Source organism: Portunus trituberculatus, chromosome 50 (genome assembly GCF_017591435.1).
Source record: "Portunus trituberculatus isolate SZX2019 chromosome 50, ASM1759143v1, whole genome shotgun sequence".
NCBI lineage: Eukaryota > Metazoa > Arthropoda > Malacostraca > Decapoda > Portunidae > Portunus > Portunus trituberculatus.
In genome coordinates, this window is record NC_059304.1 from 9,690,242 (window position 1) to 9,714,549 (window position 24,308).

Sequence of the window (24,308 nt, forward strand, 5' to 3'; positions counted from 1 at the left end):
TGTCCTTTTGTTTTTAACCTTTGTGTGTGTGTGTGTGTGTGTGTGTGTGTGTGTGTGTGTGTGTGTGTGTGTGTGTGTGTGTGTGTGTGTGTGTGTGTGTGTGTGTATATATATATATATATATATATATATATATATATATATATATATATATATATATATATATATATATATATATATATATATATATATATATATGCATTTTCTTTTCACTGTTTATACTCATCCAGAATCTACACGAAAAATAATGGGCAAATTGTTATAGATCAATCTAGATGCCTGGCAAAAATATCAGATATAAATTACTTTTCATTTTCATTCATCATCTTTCAATATGAGAAATGGGACTTGGTCAGTGTCAATGATAGATTTTCAAGATAAGTACTCATATATCACTGGTGGACTCACTGGTGAGGATATGGATACAAGCAACTATTCATATATAAAATTGTAATAAAAAATTTTATGATGTATTAACTGGTTAAATTGTAGCCTTACTTGAAAGTTATGTTACTCATCTACAATCTTATTGCTGACTGAAGTGTTCATACACAGACAGAGCACCTGAAAAGTCACAATACACACAGGCTTAGGCATGCTTTTCTATAAAGTATAAAATTCAACCTGAAAATGTTGTGAAGTTTAACATGCTACTCCTAAAAATTTATTGGTCTAACACAGTGTACAAATAATTATAGTTTAGCTAAAGTCAATTTACTGATATCTGGATGTTAACCTGAAAATGACAAATTGTCTTATTCTGAAAAAAAAAAATAAATAAATAAAATAAATAAAAAATAAATAAATAAAATAAATAAATAAATAAAATAAAATCAATTGATTAATAAAAATTAAATAAATAAATAAAATAAATAAAACAAATTAAATAAAATAAAATCAATTGATTAATAAAAATTAAATAAATAAATAATATATATATATATAAATATATATATATATATATATATATATATATATATATATATATATATATATATATATATATATATGATCAGAAATAACAAATTCACTTCTCATGTTGGTGTACAGACTTTTTTTTCAATCTTAAAACATATTAGTTGTAATAAAGCAAATCTTGTTTTTATTCAGAATCAAGTAAAATCAGCTTTCAGTTGTTTGTCATTCTTTTGCAATAAAACTGGGTGTGTTGCAAAACCTAGAGTAGAGGTCACATTTTGTCCACTCTACAGACTATTACAAGTGATCTTCCTAGTTTTTATTTTCTGAGATAAGAAATTTATCTACATAAGATTATTATTCATGTCATTACACAAACCAAGTCCCAAGGAACATAAAAAAAAAAAAAAAAAACTATTACTCCAATATTCTTTTTCTGATTTGAATGTGCCTTGCATTTTAACATAAAAATGGCAAAAGTAAGTAAACAATCAATACGATTGCATCTATCCATTCTAGAGCAAAATAAAATCTTATAATGTATGAACATTTTTCCTCTCCAGCTTCAAGCAGGTCAGAAGTGGAATGTGGAAAGTTCCACAATGTCACCAGTTAGTTCATCAGTCTAGTAAGTGTAACTAAGTTCTATAAGGAACTTGAATCAAAGTTACAAATTTGATCTAGTTATATCTTGTTTAGTCAGTTAAAATAATGCCTCAGAAAAAAAAAAAAAAAAAAAAAAAAAAAAAACGCTGCACATTCCCATCTTCAATAGCTGCAAAGATCAACTACAAAACTAGTCAAAACAGTACACAAGAGGGTTAAGATAACAACAGAATATATTGAATTCCTTTGTCATAATATTTTGTGCTTGGGGAGAAACATTGGTTCTCTGTACACAACATATTTTCTTCAGTCATTATCCATTACTCATTAACAAAAACTTCCTATCATACTGACACAGGTAGATATTGTTATTTTAATGTTCACACTTAACACTGTCACACAGCACCAATAATATAAGCATCTCATCTAGTGCCATCACATTCTTATACTTGACTTCCTTTCTGATAGTGAAATGGTTACTGTTTTTTAATACAATATAATGTTTAAATTTGCGCAATGCTGATATAATTTATTTCCATCATATGACAAGTTACCTTGGACATGATGCCTTTTAGAATTTATCAACTGACTTCCAAAGCATGTATCTATTGTTGCAACCAAACAATAACAAATCATTTCAATCTTAGATATCAAAATGAACATCTACATCTTGTGTCATCCATGACATAACCTTCAAAATACCTTATCATGCATTGTCTCTCACAAAACTTTATGTTTATTCAATGTTTGCACTAGATTAAGAGCTGATTTTACTCATTCAATTATGTGAAGTCATCAAATACGTATAACTAAAAAAAACAGCGACAGCCTACATTATTAACAAATATCATTCTTAATGTTACATACAACAATAAAAAATAAATATTCTGGTACTCTACAGTAGCTGTGAACTTGTCCCAGGAAATCAAACTTTACTGAGCCAGTGGTATGAAATTTTTCACTTATGTATTGGTGTTTTTGTCAGTACAGTGACCTGCCAACATACATTTATGTAATACAAAGTAAACTGAGTATGCATGTCACTTTACTCTAATCATTCAACATGTAAATAAAATCTTAAAAGAACTATTGAGAAGGCTTGACTGATGCCACATATACCTCAACATAATAATCTGAGGGGAAAATGGCACATCCCAATTGATACACATTCAACTTCAGCTAAAGATAGAAACATTGTACAATATAGTAACATATCAAGTGGTTTCCATGAGGCCTTTTCTTTGCTTAAACTTGGTGATTATTTCCTTCTCTATCTAACTCTTTTTATGCTCATTTTCAATTTATCTATAAATATTCCATAAATTAAAAATTTGTTAGATCTGCACACAAATATTCCAAAGTGATACACAATAGTGTCCTGCAATTTTTTGCAATTTGTTCACTTAGTAAGTTTGTATATCTTGATCAGTATGGAATCTGTGAGAATTTCTATGCAGCTGTTGCTATAATCACTGTACACTGTTGTTTTATGCAATCTTGACTGATCGTCAAACTACAATTGCTTACACCTTACAATTTACCATGTAAATTTTGTCTGATGGGTCACAGTTGGCATCATCCAGGATACTTGCTAAGGTATTAGTCTATGGTTACTAAGGAGAGAATACTATGAATGTGTTCTACTGGCAGTACCCAGCACCATGCAAAATCTGAAAAGACAAAAGAATACTGCATCATTGTCACATTCATTAGCAAATATATTCCATATACTGAGCAGGTTAAGCTCATGAAAATAGTTAAATGAAATAAATAATTAAAATATTATATACATAGTGAAAGCTTGATGAATCACTAAAGAAAATAACAATAATAATGATAATAACAAATAAACAAATGAATAAATACATAACCTAACCAGGTGTTAGGATGACACACAATCATGGCCAAAACTTCAATCTACCTTAGTGATAGGCCCTTATATATGAATAAAAATATGAGGTGCTGTCCTAAAATTTCAAGACTGCATGAGAGCAAACTGGAAGTAGTTTGGTATTATGCTGCTGGGTGGCATCATCACTACCATATGAGTCATTGTGCCAGTAGTCATGCTCATAATTGAATGTCTTGCTAAGTTGTGGCAAAAAAAAAAAAAAAAAAAAAAAAAAAAAAGTTACTGAGACTACTCACTATGTCAAGACCCCATTGATGAATATAGACAATATATTACTTTGCTACTATTTGTAGGAAAACAGCAAAGTATAATTATGTATTTGTATCACCAAATGGATTTCTATACAGAAATTGAATAGACATGGGATCCAAACCAATAAGTTATGTCATCACTTTTGCAGCAAGAGCAGAGATTCAAAATCCTACGCTCTGGTGTGTGTTGATGGCAAGTATGAATGTTTGTGAGTTTATGACTTCTCCAAGAGTCAGAAAAATGTAAATACTAATGGTCTTATAAAAGTACACTTCAATCTTACAAAGCAATCACATCTAAGATTTGCGAAACGAAAAATAAACAATCTAATTTTATTCCTCTTTATATCATACCTGCTGTTATTTGTATATTTAACAGAGAAACATGGTTAATACATCATGTCCTTCCTGTCATTCTGTGGCATCTCCTGGTAAGCTTGTCCCATTGCATAAGATGCTGCAATGTGGTGTGCCTCCACCAGCTGGTTGGGTGTTGGGTAGTGGTGTCCTGGTGTTTCCATCTTCATGCGGTCATCCTGGTATGACTGGTGGGCAGCAGCATTTTGGGCTTGCTGGAATCATACATTTTTATTCACATTTGCAAGTCTCCAGCAAAAGAAACTGAACAGTATACATATGTATATTTCCATGTTTAGATTTAATCATCAAAATGTCATAAAATATAAATAAATAAAAAAAGAAAGAAAAACACATACAAAAAGCTCTGGCATGATGCTTTAGTTGCAAAATAACAAATAGAAATTAAAAAAATAATAATAGTGATCATCCATGAGGTGATTGTGGTATGATGATATAGGCAATAAAGAAAAGGAAAGAAAGATCTGTAGAATTAACACCTAACAGCATAACTTCCTTCTTTGGTTTAAAGAATGCACCTGAGAGAGAGAGAGAGAGAGAGAGAGAGAGAGAGAGAGAGAGAGAGAGAGAGAGAGAGAGAGAGAGAGAGAGAGAGAGAGAGAGAGAGAGAGAGAGAGAGAGAGAGAGAGAGAGAGAGAGAGAGAGAGAGAGAGAGAGAGAGAAGCCTTGGGATGATGACATTGCAAATGCTCTAGTAGGAGCAATAAAGGCAAAGTAAGTGAGAGTAAATAAGCAAGTTAATAGATAGGATTTTGACTGCAGAAGCTGTGTATGTGAGATGCAAAGATGTCATGACTGTGAAGTATGTAATGTGAATGAATGTGCTGCCTTTCTGCTACTCACAAAATTGAGCAATTGGATAACCAAGATATGTGCACAGGGCAAAACCTGGCTAAAGGAGGGAGGGCTGAAGTGAAGGCTGATGATTACCCACAAAATATTTTGACAGCAAAGTTGAAAAGATTCTTCAATTACAGGTCCTTTGGTTGTGTTTGCCCCTTCAGAAAATTGTAATATGAAAGATAAGTAAATTCTGTTCCCATGAATTTCATATTCATTTTTATTTTCTGAGCATGGGGCTCTCCACCACAGGTGAGTGGGATGGAGCTCTGGTGATGATGGTGATGATGATGATGATGATAACTAACCATCAGGATTTGCACCATTAAATTTTCAGGAGTAGGCTCCCCTTCCATGTTGGGAGGCGGCTGGCCCTCCACCCCATACTCCTTCCTGTAGTGGTAGTAGTCATGCTGCACCACTCCAGGTGTCTGTCCTTGCGGCTGGAACTCCTCCCCTTTCTCTGAGTATTCTTTCTGGCGGTGTCGTCGTCCTCTCTTGGCTGATTCACCTGGGCTTTCAGCCTCTCCTTCCTCTTCCTTGGTAGAGGCTTGCCGCCTTTGACGCCTCACAGCTGCTTCAGATGCACGCCGTTCTCTCAGTTCCTCTTCAGACATTTGTTCTCGCTTCATTTGCCGTTTTCTTCTTTGCATGGCTGCTGCTGCAGCTCGTCGGGTTTGTAGCTCTTCCTTGGTCATTTTTTCTTCCCTTTCACGTCTACGTTTAGCGGCCAAAGAACTTTGCATTGCTCTCTCTGAACGTCTCTCTTCCTCTGACATCTTTTCCAGGCGCAAGTGGCGCCGCATTCTCTGGGCAGTAGCTACAGCAGATCTGTAGGCTGCTCTTTGATCTTCTGTCATCATTTCCAGTCGTTTCTGCCTGTTTTTCCTTTGAGCCCTGGCTGCCGCCGCACGCCTTGCTTTAATCTCTTCTTCAGTCATTTTCTTGAGTTGCTTTCGTCGTCTTGCTCTCTGCGCTGCTGCTGCACGAGAAGACTTCAACTGGATCTGTTCATCGCTCACTGCATTGTACAGCTATGGAAAATGAAATATAAGAATTTAAAATAAAATCATAACAACATTTTCAGTACATATGTACACAATAAATTAATATAGTTTCATAATCCTATATTGCCTACAAACACAAACACTTCATAAATGACTGTCTCTACCACACAGCAATTGAATCTGTTATAATTAAGAAGACTAATTACTAGGAAGCATTGTATGTGACTGCAATAACCAGTTCTTTTTTCCATCAAACTTTCTAATGAGTAAGAGATGTGAATATACTTTCCCATATCTTTATCATTAATCACATCATTTCTAGTTACTTCTATTTAGGTTCCTAACAATTTAAAATAAATATTTTCTATCTTTCTTAGGTCATATACATAGATGGACACAAGAGGTGAGACATGCATACATTTAGTGACAAACTTTTCTTCAAAATATAGCTTCAAATGCTACGGAAGTAGACTGGTCCTGACGAACCACATTACAAGATAATAAGCTGCACAGCAAGCTTACATCAGAGCCTGACAGCAGAGCTATTTTACCTTTTTTCCATACCATAATAGACTGATCACCTTAGCTAAAACAATCTTGTAATTTGATATGAATGATTGATGAAGATATGGTTCACTTGAATTTTTTGGTAGAACATAAATGATCACTTCATAACAGGTAAACCTAGGTGCTATAAATTAATCAAATGTACTACCTATATTAAAAGCAAATGCAATCCTAGCTAATGACCATGAACTTGCCTTTTAATTTATTAATGTGATTTGCATAACTTACCAATCACCTAAAAAAAGTCAATTCCCTATCACTAATCTCTATTCTAGAATGACAGGTATTTAAGGGATTAACTTTCACAGCAACAATACCAGCTAATACACTGCCACAAACAAACCAATACAATATTACACCTTTTATAAAGTAAACAATGACATTCATTAGCCAATATACTTTCCAGAGTTCAAAGAAGCACTTGCATTCCTCCAAATTATACCCTGGTATGTAAAACTTGAAACTGAAACTTCAATGCTTAACAAAGTGATTCATCACCCAGGTGTAAGTAATGAGATATGTCCATAGAATTCTTAAGGGCAATATGCATAACAAAGTTGGAGCAACTACTTGACGTCACAGCAGGTACAGCGTTCCATTCTAGATCCAACCAACGTATTAGCTGCTCATGTACATCACCATGGCTGGTTCTGTTACCTATGCTGTGCATGATCCTGCCAAAAAGGAGAATTTTGTGGGTATGTTTGTTCAATATGGCTTTTATCAGTTATTGGTTGAAACCAAACAGACAAGATAGCCCAGATGAGAGGGCTAAAGCAAGCAGATCACAAGACTAAGGAAATAAGTAGTGGATGCCTGTGAGCAACTAATAAGCTAGCTTGCTCAATGTAGGAGCATCGAAGCTGCTGTGATATTATGTAGGAAGTAAAACTTTGTGCCATGTATTATCTTTAAGAACATGATCTTGAATAATGCCTCAACACTTTCACCAGGGTGTCAAATCTTTTTGTTAAACACTATGCAGCCTTTTTGATGAACGAGAAAAATAATCTGCATAAATCTAAACATTAGTATATACCACAAATTTTACCACTAAAATAAAGAAAAATAAACAGGAAGTGCTCAATAGAGGTTGCATGGCACAATGATCTTTGGACTATTAAGTGCTTAACAGGTCACCACGTTCTGGTGAAGAAGTATTGGTGGAGGGAGGGAATGAACCACTGCTACCAGTAAGAAAGAAAGAAAGAAAGAAAAAAAAAAAAAAAAAAAAAAAAAAAAAAAAAGAATCTATTGGGCTCCAATTATTACCCAGAACCACAATTGACATATAAAATAGCTGAGTGAGATACTAATCTATCCTATTTTCATCCTCTCATTTCTAAATCTTCAAATCAACCCCATGTGTACAGGTTCTTCATACTGAATTGCACCTATAAAGCCAGATAACAGTTCGTCAGTCTTTTACTTATTAACATCTGAAACATGCTGCAGATACAGTGCTGCAAGACCTATTTTCTTTACTGGCATTAATGTTCATACAAAACTTGCAATCCTTCCACCAAATCCATAAAAACAGTGGTTACAAATGAAAGAGCATTTGCTTTCCATTTTGAGTGCATAATCAAAGCTAATGGTTTAGTCATTAGCAACCATAGGATTCATGTGTGATGCAAACTGCAGGCAACAGCCAGCAACTAGTATGCATCACGTGGAGCAATAAGGAGTTGTGTGTTAGGTCTAAAATCCTGAGAAGGTGAAATTTCAGGCAGAGTGATCTTGTGGTTAAATTTTCCTCTTGGAGGATGACAGAGTAAACACTAACCAACAAGGCTTACAAAAACAAAGTTAATAAATACATTCAGATCTTATTTAATGATACATTTCAATGTTTAAGTTATGTAAGTAAATTGAAATGATTTTGTTTCCATTAAAGGATATTACATCTTTTACTGATGTTGGATATGTGATGTCTGCAAGCTTCAATGCAAAAAAAACATGTGATCATTTTTATGTTCTAATGGTATTCAGTGGATAACAATATAGCCTCATAGTGAGTCCTTTGTTTACGGTCTTTGTGCAGCCAGTAATTGTCATCACACTAAAGTTATATAGACAAGACAGATGAACATGGAATACAACAATTTCCAGAATCATAAATTTCATTTAAGAATGTAAATCCTTGTTTCCAAATCTTAAATTCTTTTCCAATTAATATAGAACTTTTCCCTTATTTTGAATACAATGTTCAATGTGATAATACCAATGATATTTTCATTGGAAAATGTAAATAGATACTTTAAAGATCTTTATCATCAGTATATATTTATATACAAGTTTCTATATGCATTCATATTCAACAGGGAATCTTAAAAACACTAGTGGTCTCTCACACACCCATACACAGTGGACCCATGGGGTGATTTGAAGAGAAAAGGTTCATCCCTCCATTCACCAGAAGGAAATGAAACCTTAGCAAATGAAACACAAGCCGGGGAACTCACTAGCTCCATGGCAACTCTGTTTTCGTAGCTGTATACTGAGTCAGTGCTGCCATTTTCATTGGATGTGAGAGAGTCTTCCTGCATAGAGGACATTGCACCATTATCATTTATTAAGCTGGCATCTACAGGTTCTGAAAGAGACAAAATATGAAGTATTGAACGATGACTCCATAACTTTAGATGTCAAGATTTCTGTGCATTCACCTTAAACTCAGCTGATACTCTGGATAAACTGTGTTAATCTTGTAGGACATGGCACCAATAACTAGGCGACAAATACAGGTTCTGAAAAGATAAAATAGGGAAGACTTGTCTAGGCTTCACAACCTATAGCACCATTTCTTAAGCTTATACTTGATCTTAGGGCAGATAATATTTGAATATAATTCTATGAAATAAAGAGATTTTACAACAAAATGAGAGGAAATGCTAAAAAACTAAATAAATAAATAAAGTCTAAGTAATAAATATAATAGATATCTGCTTCTTAAATGAAGCACTGAGATAGAAAAAGCAAACTTGGTAAATTAAAATTGGAAAAAAAGAGGTATAGGTGTCAAAGTTCTCAAATTATAAAGCGCTTAAAAGTACATACATAAATTCTATTCAAGTTCTGTTCAAAGGTTCTTCATCAAGAGAAATGTCAACCAAGTGGTGAAAAGGTAGAGCTGTGTTTATTGTAAGATTACATAGAACACAGACACATATGAGATTACTAAGCAAATACTCTTAGAGATAAATAAATAAATAAATAAATAAATAATATATATATATATATATATATATATATATATATATATATATATATATATATATATATATATATATATATATATATAAGGGCCTTAGAACCATAAGGACCCAAATGCTGCCTCCCTAATTTTCAAGGTATTCATATCTACAGAACTGGCAACTCTACCTCTGTCTAGCATTTTCCACTTTCAATAAGCTTGAAAGTCTTGTAGATGCTAGAAACTCACGACCTATCAGTTCGCAAAGCACATGTTGTGTTTGGTGGTTGAGCATAGTGGTGCGTCGATTTAGAACCAGATGGGCTCAAGATTAGGAGGAGTCAGCCAGCCAATGAAAGCATACAGAGCACAGTCCATACCCATCTCTTGTCCAATCAGTATTTTTTTTCCATAAGAAACGTATCACCCTGGGCCAATCCCGCACTGCTATGTACATCAAGGATCTGCCCTTCATTACTCATAACAAGTCCCAATACTTCCAGGATATCTTGGTATAGCAGGATGCTCTGCAGTATAAGGGAGGACAGGGGGCAGGTGATGGTGACTATGAAGGGAAAGATGATGATAATCTGATGGAGCATGATGAACAGTAACTTAACCTCCCCCTCCTCCCAACCTACAACTACTTTAGTGGATGTAAAGTAACACTAAGAGTAAATACAGATTGTTCATAAACAGTATTTTCCTATGAATAACAAGTTCCACCTTTTAATCCTTCACTATACCATCTTTAAGTTATTTTCTTAATGACTTCCTCTAACATACCATTAATCATCCTTCAATTTAGTGTTATCTTTTAAGTAACTATTGTACTGTAGTATGTACCAATACTTGGATTTTCTCTTATTTTCAATACACTTAGCCTATGATGCTGTTTCTTTACATAGTTTATTGTATAAAATTTTTATTTTGGTTAAAATTTCATCAAGGTTCAAATCACAAGCCATGCAATGAAATATACGAAAACTCGAGGGGGGGGGTTACATTTTACATGATAGCATGCAAACGCACCATACATATATTTTTTCATTCTTGGTAAAAATAATTCTGAAGAGCAGAGTTGTCATCTGAAACTTGGTTGAAATCGATATCTTTCTTAGAAATGAAGTTATTGTTCATAAACGTGCATTTTCTCAGTTTTCAAAAAATAGCACTTGACCCCCTAAGGTTCTAAGGGCCACCCCCCCCCTCTCTCACACACTGCGTAGTGTAGTGGTTAGCACGCTCAACTCACACTCGAAAGGATCCGGGTTCGAATCCCAGAGGCAGCGAGGCAAATGGGCAAGCCTCTTAATGTGTGACCCCTGTTTACCTAGCAGTAAATAGGTACGGGATGTAACTCGAGGGGTTGTGGCCTCGCTTTCCCAGTGTGTGGAGTGTGTTGTGGTCTCAGTCCGACCCGAAGATCGGTCTATGTGCTCTGAGCTCGCCCCATAATGGGGAGGACTGGCTGAGTGACCAGCAGGCGACCATGGTGAATTACACAAACGAGACACAGTCGAGGAAGGACCCGGTGCTGATGCTCCGAGCATCAGCTGATCCCCACTACCTGGTGTTTGTGTTTGCAGAGGCCTGGGCAAGTAGTGTAGACTCTTTTCATGAATACATTGTTAGAGAAGCATGATTAAGGAAGAGATTACATCTAAATGCAGGTATCAGACTAGGGAAAGAATGCAAAAAGTGAATGAATAAGTTGATGAGGGTGAGAGGGCATTCGAAGGTTTCGATAAGGCAAATACTTCCCTACTTAAGAGAGTGTTAACTATTGAATGAAAATTGGATAAATGGATAAAGGAAAGAATGGGAATTAAAGAGAACGAAGAACAGGAAAGTTTCAGAAATTGAAAGAAAGGATAAAAAGAGTGGAAGAAAACGAAGCTAGGCTAAGAGCAGAAAACGAGGAACTGAAAAAGGAAGTAGCTAAGTACAAGAAACAGATGGAAGAAGGACTCGGTAAAGCCGAAAAAGAAAAAGAGGAACTGAAAGATCTAGTAAACAAAGAAGAGGAAAGAGTACAGGACGTGATTAAAAAGAAGTACAGGCATGGAGAATCCAAGATAAGAAAGACAAGGAAAATTTTCAGGAAGTGTTTCAAGAACAGTTAAAAGAAAGAGATGAGAATATGGCAAACAAAATGATAGGAATCCTTAAAAAAAAAAGAAAATCTAGTAAGGGAAATTGCAGAAAAAAAGTGTAATAATTTTTGGCCTGAAAGAAAAAATGTAAAATATAGACCAAGAAGGGAAAAAGAGGAAATGAAATCAGTCAAAGACCTACTAAAGAATCTAAATGATGAGGATAGACAGAACTTAGAAGAGGAGGTAGAAGAAATCCACAGAATGGGACCATATCAAGAAGGAACAGTGAGACCAATTAAGATACTACTAAAATCACAAGCAGCAACAGAAGAAATACTATATAGAACGACAAAACTCAGAGAAACAGAAGGTTGCAAGGATATATATATATATATATATATATATATATATATATATATATATATATATATATATATATATATAAAAAAAAAATATAAATGAGGAAGAAAGGAAGAGACACAACAAACTGGTGGCAGAAGCAAGGGAAAAAATAATGAAAGGTCAGAGGAGAAGGAGGCATTTTTTGGAGAATTCTAGGAGTCAGGATAAGGAAATGGTATATAAAAGAGATGGAAGAGAAAAAAATGGAGCAAGTTTAACTAAAAATGATAAGAGCAAGAGATTAAAAATGATGTAAACGAACACAGATGGGGTTTTATCATGTAAATTAGAATTAAGAGATTACATAAAGAAGAACTGGATATTGTATGCCTGGTTGAAGCAAAATTAAATGAGGCAATAAAAATAGACATGGATAATAGGTATAATATATGGAGGAGAGAGAGAGAGTGGGTAAAGGAGGAGGAAGTCATGATGATGTTAAGGAAAGAAATGGTGGTAAACCAAGTGGAGTGTGGGGAAGGAAAAGCAGAAGTACTGTATATTAAGAAGATACATATTAATAAAAAAATATAGACCTAAAGAAGGAAAGAAAGATTGGTTTAACACAAAGTGTGCTAGGGCAAGGGAAAAAAAAGAGATGGAACATGGAATAGGTGGAGAAATAGAAATCCAGAAAATAAGGAAAACTTCAAAGCAGCGAGAAATGAATATGCTAAGGTGAGGAAGAAAGAGGAAAGGAACTATGAAAAGGACATTGTCGAAAAATGTAAGGAGCAACCAAAATTATTCTACAGATTCATAAATGGAAAAATAAGGCAAAAAGAAAAAAATAGAAAGGTTAAAGGGAGAAAACAGGATGGTGGAAGACCCAAAAAGTATGGCGGAACTGTCAAATTGTAAATTTCAGTTCTTTACTAAGGAATCCAAATTCGAAAGACCACAGGGTAATAGAGAGACCGTCTATATGAAAGAGATTAAAGTAACCAAGCTTGAAATTAAAGAGTTGATGATGGAATTAGATGAAGAAAAGGCAATGAGACCGGATGAAGTCTCAGCCAGAATATTAAAAGATGTAGGGAAGAACTAGCAAGTCCTATATACATCATAAAATGCTCAATTGAAAATGGAACAGTAACAGTAGAATGGAAAAGAGCTGAGGTAGTTCCCATATATAAGGGAAGGTAAGAAGAAACTTTAAATTACAGACCGGTATCACTAACTAGTGTAATATGCAAGATGTGTGAAAGAGTAATAAAGAAACAATGGATCGAGTTTCTTGAAGACAACAAATTATTATCAAATAGCCAATTTGGTTTTAGGAAAGGTCAGTCATGTGTAACAAATTTACTGAGTTTCTACTCTAGAATAGTTGATAGAGTACAAGAGAGAGAGGGATGGATTGACTGTATTTATTTGGATTTAAAAAAGGCGTTTGATAAAGTGCCACATGAAAGATTACTGTGGAAGTTAGAAGAGAAGGGTGGATTAAAAGGAAGCACATTGAGATGGGTGGAAAATTATTTGAGGGGGAGAGAAATAAGGACGGTTGTTAGAGATGTGAAGTCCAAGTGGAGAGCAGTAGAAAGCGGAGTGCCACAGGGGTCAGTATTGGCGAATACTTTTTCTCATATATATATAAACAACATGCCAGAGGGAGTGAACAGTTTGCGGACGATGCTAAACTGTGCAGAGTTATAAAGCAAAAAGAGAATTGTGAAATACTGCAAGAAGACCTGAATAAAATCTGGAAATGGAGTAAAAAGTGGGAGATGGAATTCAATGTGGACAAAAGTAATGTCATGGAAATGGGAAAGAGAGAAAGATGACCAGTGGGAATCTATAAGATGGGAGATAGAGTAGAACTAAATAAAGTATAAAAGGAAAAAGGACTTGGGAGTGACGATGGAAGAAAACAATCAACCGGTAAGCCATATTGATAGGATTTTCAGAGACATAATTTGCTAAGGAATATTGGATTAGCAATCACTTCACGGACAAAGAAATTATGAAGAAATTGATAAGTACTATAATAAGACCCAGATTGGAATATGAAGGAGTTGTGTGGACCCCCCATACAAAAGAAACACATAAGGAAGTTGGAGAGACTACAAAAATGGCTACAAGAATGGTTCCAGAATTTGAAGGTATGACATATGAGGAGAGACTAAAGGCTATGGATCTACCAACCCTGGAACAGAGAAGGGAGAGAGGGGATCTGATACAAGTTTATAAATTGATTAACGGAATGGATCAAGTGGATGAGAAACTGATCCTGAGAAGAATATGACATTCGAAGCACAAGATCGCATAGTAAAAACTGAGGAAGGAAGATGTCTGAGAGATGTAAAAAATATAGTTTCCCACAAAGATGTGTTGAGACTTGGCATAGTTTGAGTGAGGAAGTGGTGTCAGCAAAGAGTGTGCATAGCTTTAAAGAAAAATACATACATACATACATACACACACACACACACACACACACACACACACACACACACACACACACACACACACACATATATATATATATATATATATATATATATATATATATATATATATATATATATATATATATATATATATATATATATAGAGAGAGAGAGAGAGAGAGAGAGAGAGAGAGAGAGAGAGAGAGAGAGAGAGAGAGAGAGAGAGAGAGAGAGAGAGAGAGAGAGAGAGAGAGAGAGAGAGAGAGGCTGGAGAGAGAGACAAGCCAGAGGACCAGGGTTCGATTCCCCGGCCGGGTGGAAATATTTGGGTGTGTCTCCTTTCACGTGTAGCCCCTGTTCACCTAGCAGTAAGTAGGTACCGGATGTAAATCAAGGAGTTGTGACCTTGTTGTCCCGGTATGTGTTGTGTGCCTGGTCTCAGGCCTATCCGAAGATCGAAAATAATGAGCTCTGAGCTCGTTCCGTAGGGTAACATCTGGCTGTCTCGTCAGAGACTGCAGATCAAACAGTGAAACACACACACACACACACACACACAATAAAACAGAACTCACCACAGATGATGACAATGCTGCAATTCACACCTGTCACCAGAGAAATCACATACATACAATACTTGCTTTCAAGAATTTGTATCACAAATTGTTTTATTAGTTTCTCTTCTCACCTTGATAGTACATTTAGTGGCAAGCTGGGTCAATTTCACGTTCAAACACATGGCACAGCATTTTCATAATTACATGTTTATACCTTCTTCACTGTCTTTTGAATCAGTGTTTCAAGACAATTAATAATTTTAATGACCAAAATAAATAAATAAATAAATAAAAATGAAAAAATATAAAAAATAAAATAAAATAAATAAAAATAAAAATATAAATGAAAGAAAAAGAAAATAATATTAATAATTAATTAATCAATTAATTAAAAAATCCGTAGAACTTTTCTGGCAACTACAGGGGATACATAAGGAATAATATTGTGGATCCTCCACCAAAGACAGTGAGATGCTGATTAGCTTAAAAAGTGATCTAGTACATGATTGTTCATGAGCATGCTATGAGTCCACTTTTTTTCCGTTATTAGCTTGAGATATCACATGCAATCAGTGGAAAATTTACACAACTTGAACAAATGCATTTCTTAGTATCCTTAACCCGTCAACTGCAGGTGATGACACAGCGTCATAAAAAAAATAATAAATAAATAAATAAAAAAAATAAATAGAAAAATAAAATAATTATAATAAATAAATAAATAAAATCAACAAATTAAAATATTCACAGAATATTCCCAATACATTATCGAGCACTCAAATTTTGGCAGTCATCCCTGACTGACTCACCACCTGCACCTCTTGTACCATTCTCAAATCCCTCAGTCTGATGTATTTCGTGGTAGTGGAATTACCATATCAAGGTATTTCATGCTCATTGAAGTACTACATCACTGCATTTACCATGTCTTCTCATTGCCCATTTTGTCTGGATACCAGTGACAAAATTAGAGACTCTTTCAACACCACAGTGGGTGTAGAAAAGGCTTTCCTCAGACACGTTTGGGCAAATAGTGCAAAACTTTACATATACAACAGCTATTTAGAACATTTTTCTTTGATTTTGGACCACAAGGATTCCATTTCAGCAATAAAAACAATTAGCTCAAACCCAGCCGCAGTTAATATGAAGTGATCAAATCATTCTTTGTGTAAGAGAACAGAGAAACTAATGACAAAATAATTGCCTTTCACTATTACGGCAACATAAGCTACACTTTCTCAATGCCTCATACTAGATTTTAAAACTTGACATCTTTACAAGAGCCAATCGTCAGATGGAATAAAACTAGCAAGATATTGTATTTATTCAGATTAAAGATGGTGCAAGGAATTTACACATTCGTAAATAACAGCAAGATTTTCCTATTAAAAATCAAACATCAGATTGATTTTCCACTAGAATTTCTAGTTGAGCCCCTGATTCTCTACCACCTTTGGTGCTTTCAAAAATGCTCATCATTCATGTAAATACACAACCAGTCTTCTCTGTTCCGCACACCTCTTCTTGCATGGCTTCACGATCCATCTAACGCACTCGGTCTTCTCCCTAGTCTTACATCTCTTACACTAGATACAATCATTTACTTCAGCAACAATCCACTCTCAGCATGTACAAACCATCAGAATCTCATGCTCAGCTTGACCCACTAACTATTAAAGTTGTGTATTCAAATACTAGGTGTGTGTATAGTTGCATATTTGACAGAAGGATGGCTCTCATGATATATGCATTGGTACCTATCTGGTGTATAAGAATCAAACTGAAAATTTGTTTACTCTAGAGCAAAAAAGTTCCCATTTCTGATATGCAACACTCTCATTTGCACTTTAGCTTCATTTTCATCCATTACTAGTTCAACTTCTTATTTTTGTAGGACAATTATTTTTCTAATGTAATATGAAAGATGAAACTTGTTTTCTTGCAAACAGTTACACTTTTACGGTAGACGGCAGAGAATCTTTACCCATGTTGTTATTTACAATACTCACTCTCTCAAGTGCACCCAGAATCCCTTCCTGCTTTTTTCACCATAAGAAGAATAGATTATGGAAGTTGAAGTTTGCAGCAGTTGAGGGAGGAGCTGAAAAAGTGAAATAGATGGTATGTTTCAACAAAAGGCACCTGTGCCACTGCCCACAAGAAAACATTTATTTCATATTTATCATTATAACAATCATTGTAGCAGTTGTAATTACATACCAAGTAAAGTGCATGATGAAGCTAAAGTGTATGATGGAAACATAAATTTCAGATCATATGCCTATAAAACTGAAGCTCAAGAATGACCTATAGAGGCAGTCACTTAAGCCTTATGAGAAATGTTTTAGTTATCATAAAATTATCAGAATCAACCATTATGGTAATTATGATTCCAGACAAAACAGTACATGCATTTAAATCTCATAAGCAGCTTGCATTATAATAACAATGAGAAGGGATTTAAGTTCTACAACTTTCCCTCTACCTTTCAAATGAATTTTGGGAGTAATCTACCTTCCTTAATGATTAAATTAAAAATCATCACAATTATAAAGCTACATCAAAATTTAAAATATTTTAATGATGAGTTGTTCATCATCAAACAACAATCCTGGGGTAAGATGATCTGAGGGAAAGGATGGGATTGCGTGTATTAGTCTGATAAGGAGACAACTTAGAGTGAAATGGTTTAAGCATAATAAAAGCATAACAAGGTAAATGACCAAAAATGGCTAAGGAATCCTGACTATTTCCAAACATAGTTTTTAGAGAACCTGGTAAGCCTTGAAATGAAGACTTCCAGAAGCACCCTGGAGATTCAGGCCTGTGCATGGTTTTTTGGTTTGTGGATTTGACTAATCATTATGAAAAAAAAAAAAAAAAAAAAAAAAAAAAAAATCTAAAAGCAAAGTCACTCAGCATTTATACACAGCGTGCAGCATAGTAGCAAACCTCCACAGTAAAGTGAGCAAAAAAAAAAAAAAAAAAAAAAAAAAATATATATATATATATATATATATATATATATATATATATATATATATATATATATATATATATATATATATATATATATATATATATATATATATATATATATATATATATATATATATATATATATATATATATATATATAAATTTTAAAAATAAACAAATAAATAAGAGGCTCCCTTTATAAGATGAAATAATGAATAAGACTTGTCTGCAGACCTGGTGATAGAACCTGAAGTGATTAGGTTACTGGAGTCTTTCTTTCATCATAAATAAACTATCTAATTCTGGTACTATTTTGGTTAATAATCTTTGACTTATTTCCAGTTTCTTGATTGATCTTTCTTTTTCTCTTTTTTTCCCCACCCTAGATGACATACCATTTCCTGGCCATCTTCCCTTTGCATCATATTGGTAATGTTAGAGAATTTCAACTGGTGTTCTAACATTTTGCTTTAAAATACATCAGATTACTTTTAACTCAATTGCATTAATGTTAATGCCCAACAAGTTATGCTGAAGAAAATTACATATATGCTATATATATATATATATATATATATATATATATATATATATATATATATATATATATATACATACATACATGTGTGTGTGTGTGTGTGTGTGTGTGTGTGTGTGTGTGTGTGTGTGTGTGTGTGTGTGTGTGTGTGTGTAATTCACTGTTTGATCTGCTGCAGTCTCTGACGAGACAGCCAGACGTTACCCTACGGAACGAGCTCAGAGCTCATTGTTTCCGATCTTCGGATAGGCCTGAGACCAGGCACACACCACACACTGGGACAACAAGGTCACAACTCCTCGATTTACATCCCATACCTACTCACTGCTAGGTGAACAGGGGCTACACGTGAAAGGAGACACACCCAAATATCTCCACCCGGCCGGAAATCGAACCCGGTCATCTGGCTTGTGAAGCCAGCGCTCTAACCACTGAGCTACTGTGTGTGTGTGTGTGTGTGTGTGTGTGTGTGTGTGTGTGTGTGTGTGTGTGTGTGTGTGTGTGTGTGTGTGTGTGTGTGTGCGTGCATACGTGCGTGCGTGCGTGCGTGTTGCATTTTATTTTAGTACCATATAGATACTCCTTTGAGACTTATGGTGGCAATTATTCACATCAGCCTGACATCTTAAGATAAAATCTACATAAATCTTTATATGTACATATGTACAAACAGGTAACTATCCATAGATAGTACTCATTTAAATACTTATGTTGGAACAAAAATAACTGCATTCCCCATCTTCCCATTCTCTTTCCCTAATGGCCATGCCATCCACTTTGTGGTTATGGTAAAGTGTTATTTGACTTCTGAATGAACAATTCAATAAATAGATTTGAACAACTATAATGGTTCCTTAAATGACAGTAGATTTTGGGTTGTCCAAGTAATCACTGACAGATCTTTCTATATAGATACAAGTGTATGTATCATAAAATCCTTTTCATGTAATAATGTACAGGCTCATTACATTTGTGAAGCTTGAACACATAATCATAGTTTCGTTTAACATTATAAAAAAACATGTTTATGTGGAATATTCTACTACATTGGTTCAACAACTTTGTAAGTCAGTAAGTAGACTTGAGGCAAGAGTATTGCATTGAAACCCTTAATGTCCTACAATACAAATAAGATTAAGAAAAATTATCCTTTGAGTATCAAAACCTTGTAAAAAATTCACAACATAAGCTACTCACCTTACTGCTGAAGGTGAGAAGTAACAGTCGTGCAACAAGCAGAAAAAAAAAGCAATTTTCACACTGCTCAATTTTCCAAATTCTGAATGAAACCACACACCAAATACTTACCCTCTTTTATTTCAATGTAGGAAAGGAAACTTTCAACAGGCAGGTCGTCGTCCTCCTGACTGTCCTCCAGATAGTCACCTTTACTACTCTTCTTCCACGAGGTTCTGCGAGTAATATGTTGTCTCTTAATGGTGTGTGTCTTCTTCTTTCCAGTGGTGCAAGGACTGTGTTTCAGTCCTCCAACTCTGGGTTCCTTTTCGTATACACTCAAGTCTTGAAACAGACCATCCGTCGATTCTGGAGTATGCATGCTATGGCTGGTAGCAAGCTCAGACTTTTAGTCAAGGTGATGCATATCTGGAAAAGGGCAACTAAATAATATTTTGTTTTGATCTCATTGCCTCAACATAATGAATGAGTCATCCAATTCCTTAATGCATTTACAATTGAACAGAATAGGAAAATGTATGACTTCTGAAATATTACTCTATTTTATCCATTAAACACACACACACACACACACACACACACACACACACACACACACACACACATATATATATATATATATATATATATATATATATATATATATATATATATATATATATATATATATATATATATATATATACTTAAAATAATCATGAATAGGATCATTGACATCTGTTTGGAAAATGAGAATAAATTACTTATAAGAAACTTGCTACACAATTTCTAATATTCTAATGGGTCTCTGAGACAATCCACCATGCATTGCACACAATCTTAAGTATTCAAGTTCATGTACACTACACCAGTAAACCGCATACCAAATCTCCATTGTCATTAGCAAAGAGAGAGAGAGAGAGAGAGAGAGAGAGAGAGAGAGAGAGAGAGAGAGAGAGAGAGAGAGAGAGAGAGAGAGAGAGAGCAACATTGACCAATCAAGAACAAAAATGGCATAAAACTTTTTGTATACAAATGCAAACTAATGCCTTTTGAAAATAAATCAGTTCATGAAAAATAAAACTCTTGTCTCTCATTGACATTGCTTCCTGAGAAAGTAAAAGACTGTTAGAAAAACCCTTGCAAGATACAAAGTAGTTAACATGATTCCATCCTAAGCTAGGGAACAAGCAAAATTAAATAATGCTATATCAAGTATATACCTACAAGAAATTAATAAGTATGTTAGCTGACTGGTAATGATTTACTGAAAACTATTAAGAACCAGGTTGAGCTTTGTGACATTGCTTAGGGCAAACTGTTATGAGAGAGCATTTTCTCTGAAGCTTTCACCTGCATATAAGGTAAGTACCATGATCACTGCTCTTCACTGGGATTCTCATTTGCACTAGTGTTACAAAGTCTAGAGATAAATCAGATTAGATACATAACAAGCCATTGCCTGAGTAGTACTTTTGGTAGTGCTTACTCTAATACTTCACATCAAAATACCTTTTAATCTATATACAACTGAATGCATTTTGTTCCTATACTATATATTTATGTACCTAGCATTTAGGAGAAATTCAAAACAAGGAGCCTGTGGAAAAATCATTATTTGCTGTATAGGTAATAATTACAGAGATCAAATTAATTAAATGTACATGTAGAGCACCAGAGCATTCCTATTAAATTTTAAAAATACTGCTTGGGGAATGACATTGATGAGGATTAATATAAAGGATGGGTAAGGAGGCTGGAAGCTGCTCTGTAAGATACAGCATAGCTTAAGATGTAGGATGCTCAATTAATATTAAGGTGTGTGAACTGTGGAATATTTACAGGTTGCTGAAGTGAAAACTGACAAAGTGGGGAACAGAGATGGTAAGGGTACCAGCTAAATAATAAGAGACAGTGCTGGAAGGAATAAATTAAAGATCTGAATATACATGATCATCTACATGTGAAAAAAAGAATCCTACCACAAAGCAAAAAAGCAGAGAAACTTGTGTAATATTTAAGTAAGAAAAAAATAAATATTACTGTAGAGGAAAAAAATAATGCAAAAGAATATGCATAGTACTATTTGAAAACATGAAACCAATATATTATATATATATATATATATATATATATATATATATATATATATATATATATATATATATATATATATATATATAAAGCAGTAACATGAGTACTCAAAAATGAGATTAACTTTTGATATCAATGAGGGAAAAAAAAAAAAAAAAAGATTCACAAAAAAGATGCTGCTGAAAGTAAGAAATCCATGACAATACTTTGATAAACATGAACCATACAAAAGGCATGCACCCCTTAGCATCTCTCATTCATCCTTATAATGAAATAATCAAAAGCTGAGGGAATAGTACTAACGGGTAGGTCTGCTACAGGGGCCGGGAAGGGCAATAGGTGGTAGAACCCAATTCATGAAAAAAAAAAACTCAACATACGCGACCCTAAGAGGATGAACAAACCCCATATTTCTCCTTATACATCACCAAAACAACGAAAGCATGATAGCTGGGAATGGAATGGATAGCATGGAAAAGATGCACCGCTGGAAGTAAAAAAATTTGAATAAACATGACCCACGGTGACGGCAGGGACCCCATATCAGCTGCCATTCCTTGCTATAACCTCGGAAGTGAGAGCTGTGGTGATGAAACTCGTGTTAAGGAGGAGTGGGGCAGTGTTACTGAGGTTGTAGAGACGTGCAGGAAGCGGTGAGGTGAACAAAGCAGTGGTGGCCTCGGTACGTTACCTGCCGCGGGTCGCTGCCATCACCTCGCCCCCAGTGGCCATTTCATCAATAAGGAGTTTAGCGACGCCACGCACACCACACCCAACCCTTCACTCCACCACACTGATACCACTTAGCACACGCACCCACGCACGCGAAATGAGTTCCCTGTGATGCCGAGATAAACGAATATGAGGCAAAAATTAGTCCTCCCAGCCGCTTGTGGTCATCTGCTGCCTCTCGCGGCTGACATCCACACAGACTGGCTTGCTGGCTTGTCTGGTCTCGGTCTGGCGGCGTCTGTGTCTCGAGTTGTCTGAAGGGAGTCTACTGCTCTGGCCTTGCTATCGGCACTTCCTTAACTCAATTAAGCTTTTTTTTTTCTTCTTCTTCTTCCAATGTCCTCCTATATCCCTCCTTGTTGTCAAAGAGATTTTTATGTTCCACTGTGCCTTGGGAAATCTACATTCTACCTACTGTTCTCGCTAGCCATGTATGTATCGGTACTTATTCTTTATCTCATTTCTTCTGTTCCTGTTTAGTAATTCTGCTGACTGGTATAAAATATGATTTTTATAATTATGATGTTATAATGTTACACGATTTCTAACACTTGTATTCATGGGCTGGCGTGCCAGCAGTTTTAGGCCCACTATTATTTATGAAATACCAAGTCAACCAAAGGCGCGTAAACCAGCCTCAGGTGAATAAACCCAGATGTTCGCATGTCTGGTTGTCTGGAAAGTCTATATACTGCTCTTTGGCCTTGGTATCGACACTCTTTTATCTCATTTGGGGTTTTTATCCCTCTCATCTTTTAATATCATCAGTTACTGTCAAGGAAGTGATTTTCAAAGGTATAGTACTATACATAGTTTGGTCTTCATGAAGATAATTTTTATCCTTGAATGTAACGGTAACCATAACTATCTTACTGATTAACAATGCTTATTTTTTTCTTCAAATTTGGGTTCCTTGTTATTTTTCTTCTTTGTCAAGATTTACAGGGATATAAAATATTTATCTAAGTAGTGGCTTTGCATCTTTCTATCCGCCCTCAGTCACACCAGCGCAGAATTTGCAACGGCATTTTCCCTCGTGCACTATTTATCACTTGCGAAGTTGGCTGTGCAAGAGAATGGGGTCGACGAAATGGATATACGTTTCCCTCTGTCATCCTAAATCAGCCCATTCGTGTTCCTTCTTGAGATTCTTCCCACGTTGTCATATTACTGAATCACGCACAATGTCTCCCAATTTCCATTATAAAGTATAAATTGGACGTTCTCTTTTACGTTTACCACAATAATCATCTAGCTATCTCTTGCAACTAACCCTAGATTCACAGCGTTAACATCTGCCTAATTACAAGTACTATTATATACCTACGCTCACCAATTCACGGACTACTCTTGCACTGCATGTCTAATATTTTAGTCTCGTTCTAAAGTGGTTTCTTTAAAGAATCACGATAAATGCAACGTCCATTCCCCACAGCATTGTGTAAGCTTGTTTCTGTTTACTAGTACATATATGATTAAAGCTCATGTTATTTCATTCACATTGAAGACTAGTGATAAAACTGGTCTCCTATCTTTCCGCGCATAATCTCTCTCTCTCTCTCTCTCTCTCTCTCTCTCTCATATTTAAAAAAAAAAAGTGCAAAGAAATATGAAAAAAACTTGTCTTTATTTGTTTCTTCTGTTTTTCAAATGTATGAAT

The 24,308-nt window shown here is 34.9% G+C and overlaps 1 protein-coding gene across 7 annotated transcripts; it reads right to left on the reverse strand.

The window, feature by feature from the left end:
• Nucleotides 1–1,756: 1,756 nt before the first annotated feature.
• Nucleotides 1,757–24,225, reverse strand: LOC123499536 (stress response protein NST1-like). Of its 7 annotated transcripts, XM_045247637.1 has the most exons (7): nt 19,955–20,094; nt 17,139–17,230; nt 9,149–9,229; nt 8,945–9,075; nt 5,214–5,939; nt 4,042–4,259; nt 1,757–3,194 (listed from the first exon to the last, which is right to left on the reverse strand). In XM_045247637.1, the coding sequence occupies exons 4-6, from the start codon at nt 9,035–9,037 to the stop codon at nt 4,077–4,079; spliced, it is 1,002 nt and encodes a 333-aa protein (XP_045103572.1). In that variant the 5' UTR covers nt 9,038–9,075; nt 9,149–9,229; nt 17,139–17,230; nt 19,955–20,094; the 3' UTR covers nt 1,757–3,194; nt 4,042–4,076. The 7 variants fall into 7 exon arrangements, with proteins under 7 accessions (XP_045103572.1, XP_045103568.1, XP_045103570.1 ...); XM_045247633.1 differs by lacking the exons at nt 9,149–9,229; nt 17,139–17,230 and adding an exon at nt 22,733–24,225 and having other exon boundaries at nt 19,955–20,251; XM_045247635.1 differs by lacking the exons at nt 9,149–9,229; nt 17,139–17,230 and adding an exon at nt 22,608–24,219 and having other exon boundaries at nt 5,229–5,939; nt 19,955–20,251.
• Between the last annotated feature and the right edge of the window lie 83 nt (nt 24,226–24,308).

Coding starts and splice junctions, on each gene's coding strand:
- LOC123499536 (XM_045247633.1), bottom strand. CDS start 20,204: ATGCATACTCCAGAATCGACGGATGGTCTGTTTCAAGACTTGAGTGTA. Junction 5,940..8,944: donor ACAGAGTTGCCATGGAGCTA/GTGAGTTCCCCG, acceptor CATTTTCCATAG/CTGTACAATGCAGTGAGCGA. Junction 4,260..5,213: donor TAATGGTGCAAATCCTGATG/GTTAGTTATCAT, acceptor GTATGATTCCAG/CAAGCCCAAAATGCTGCTGC.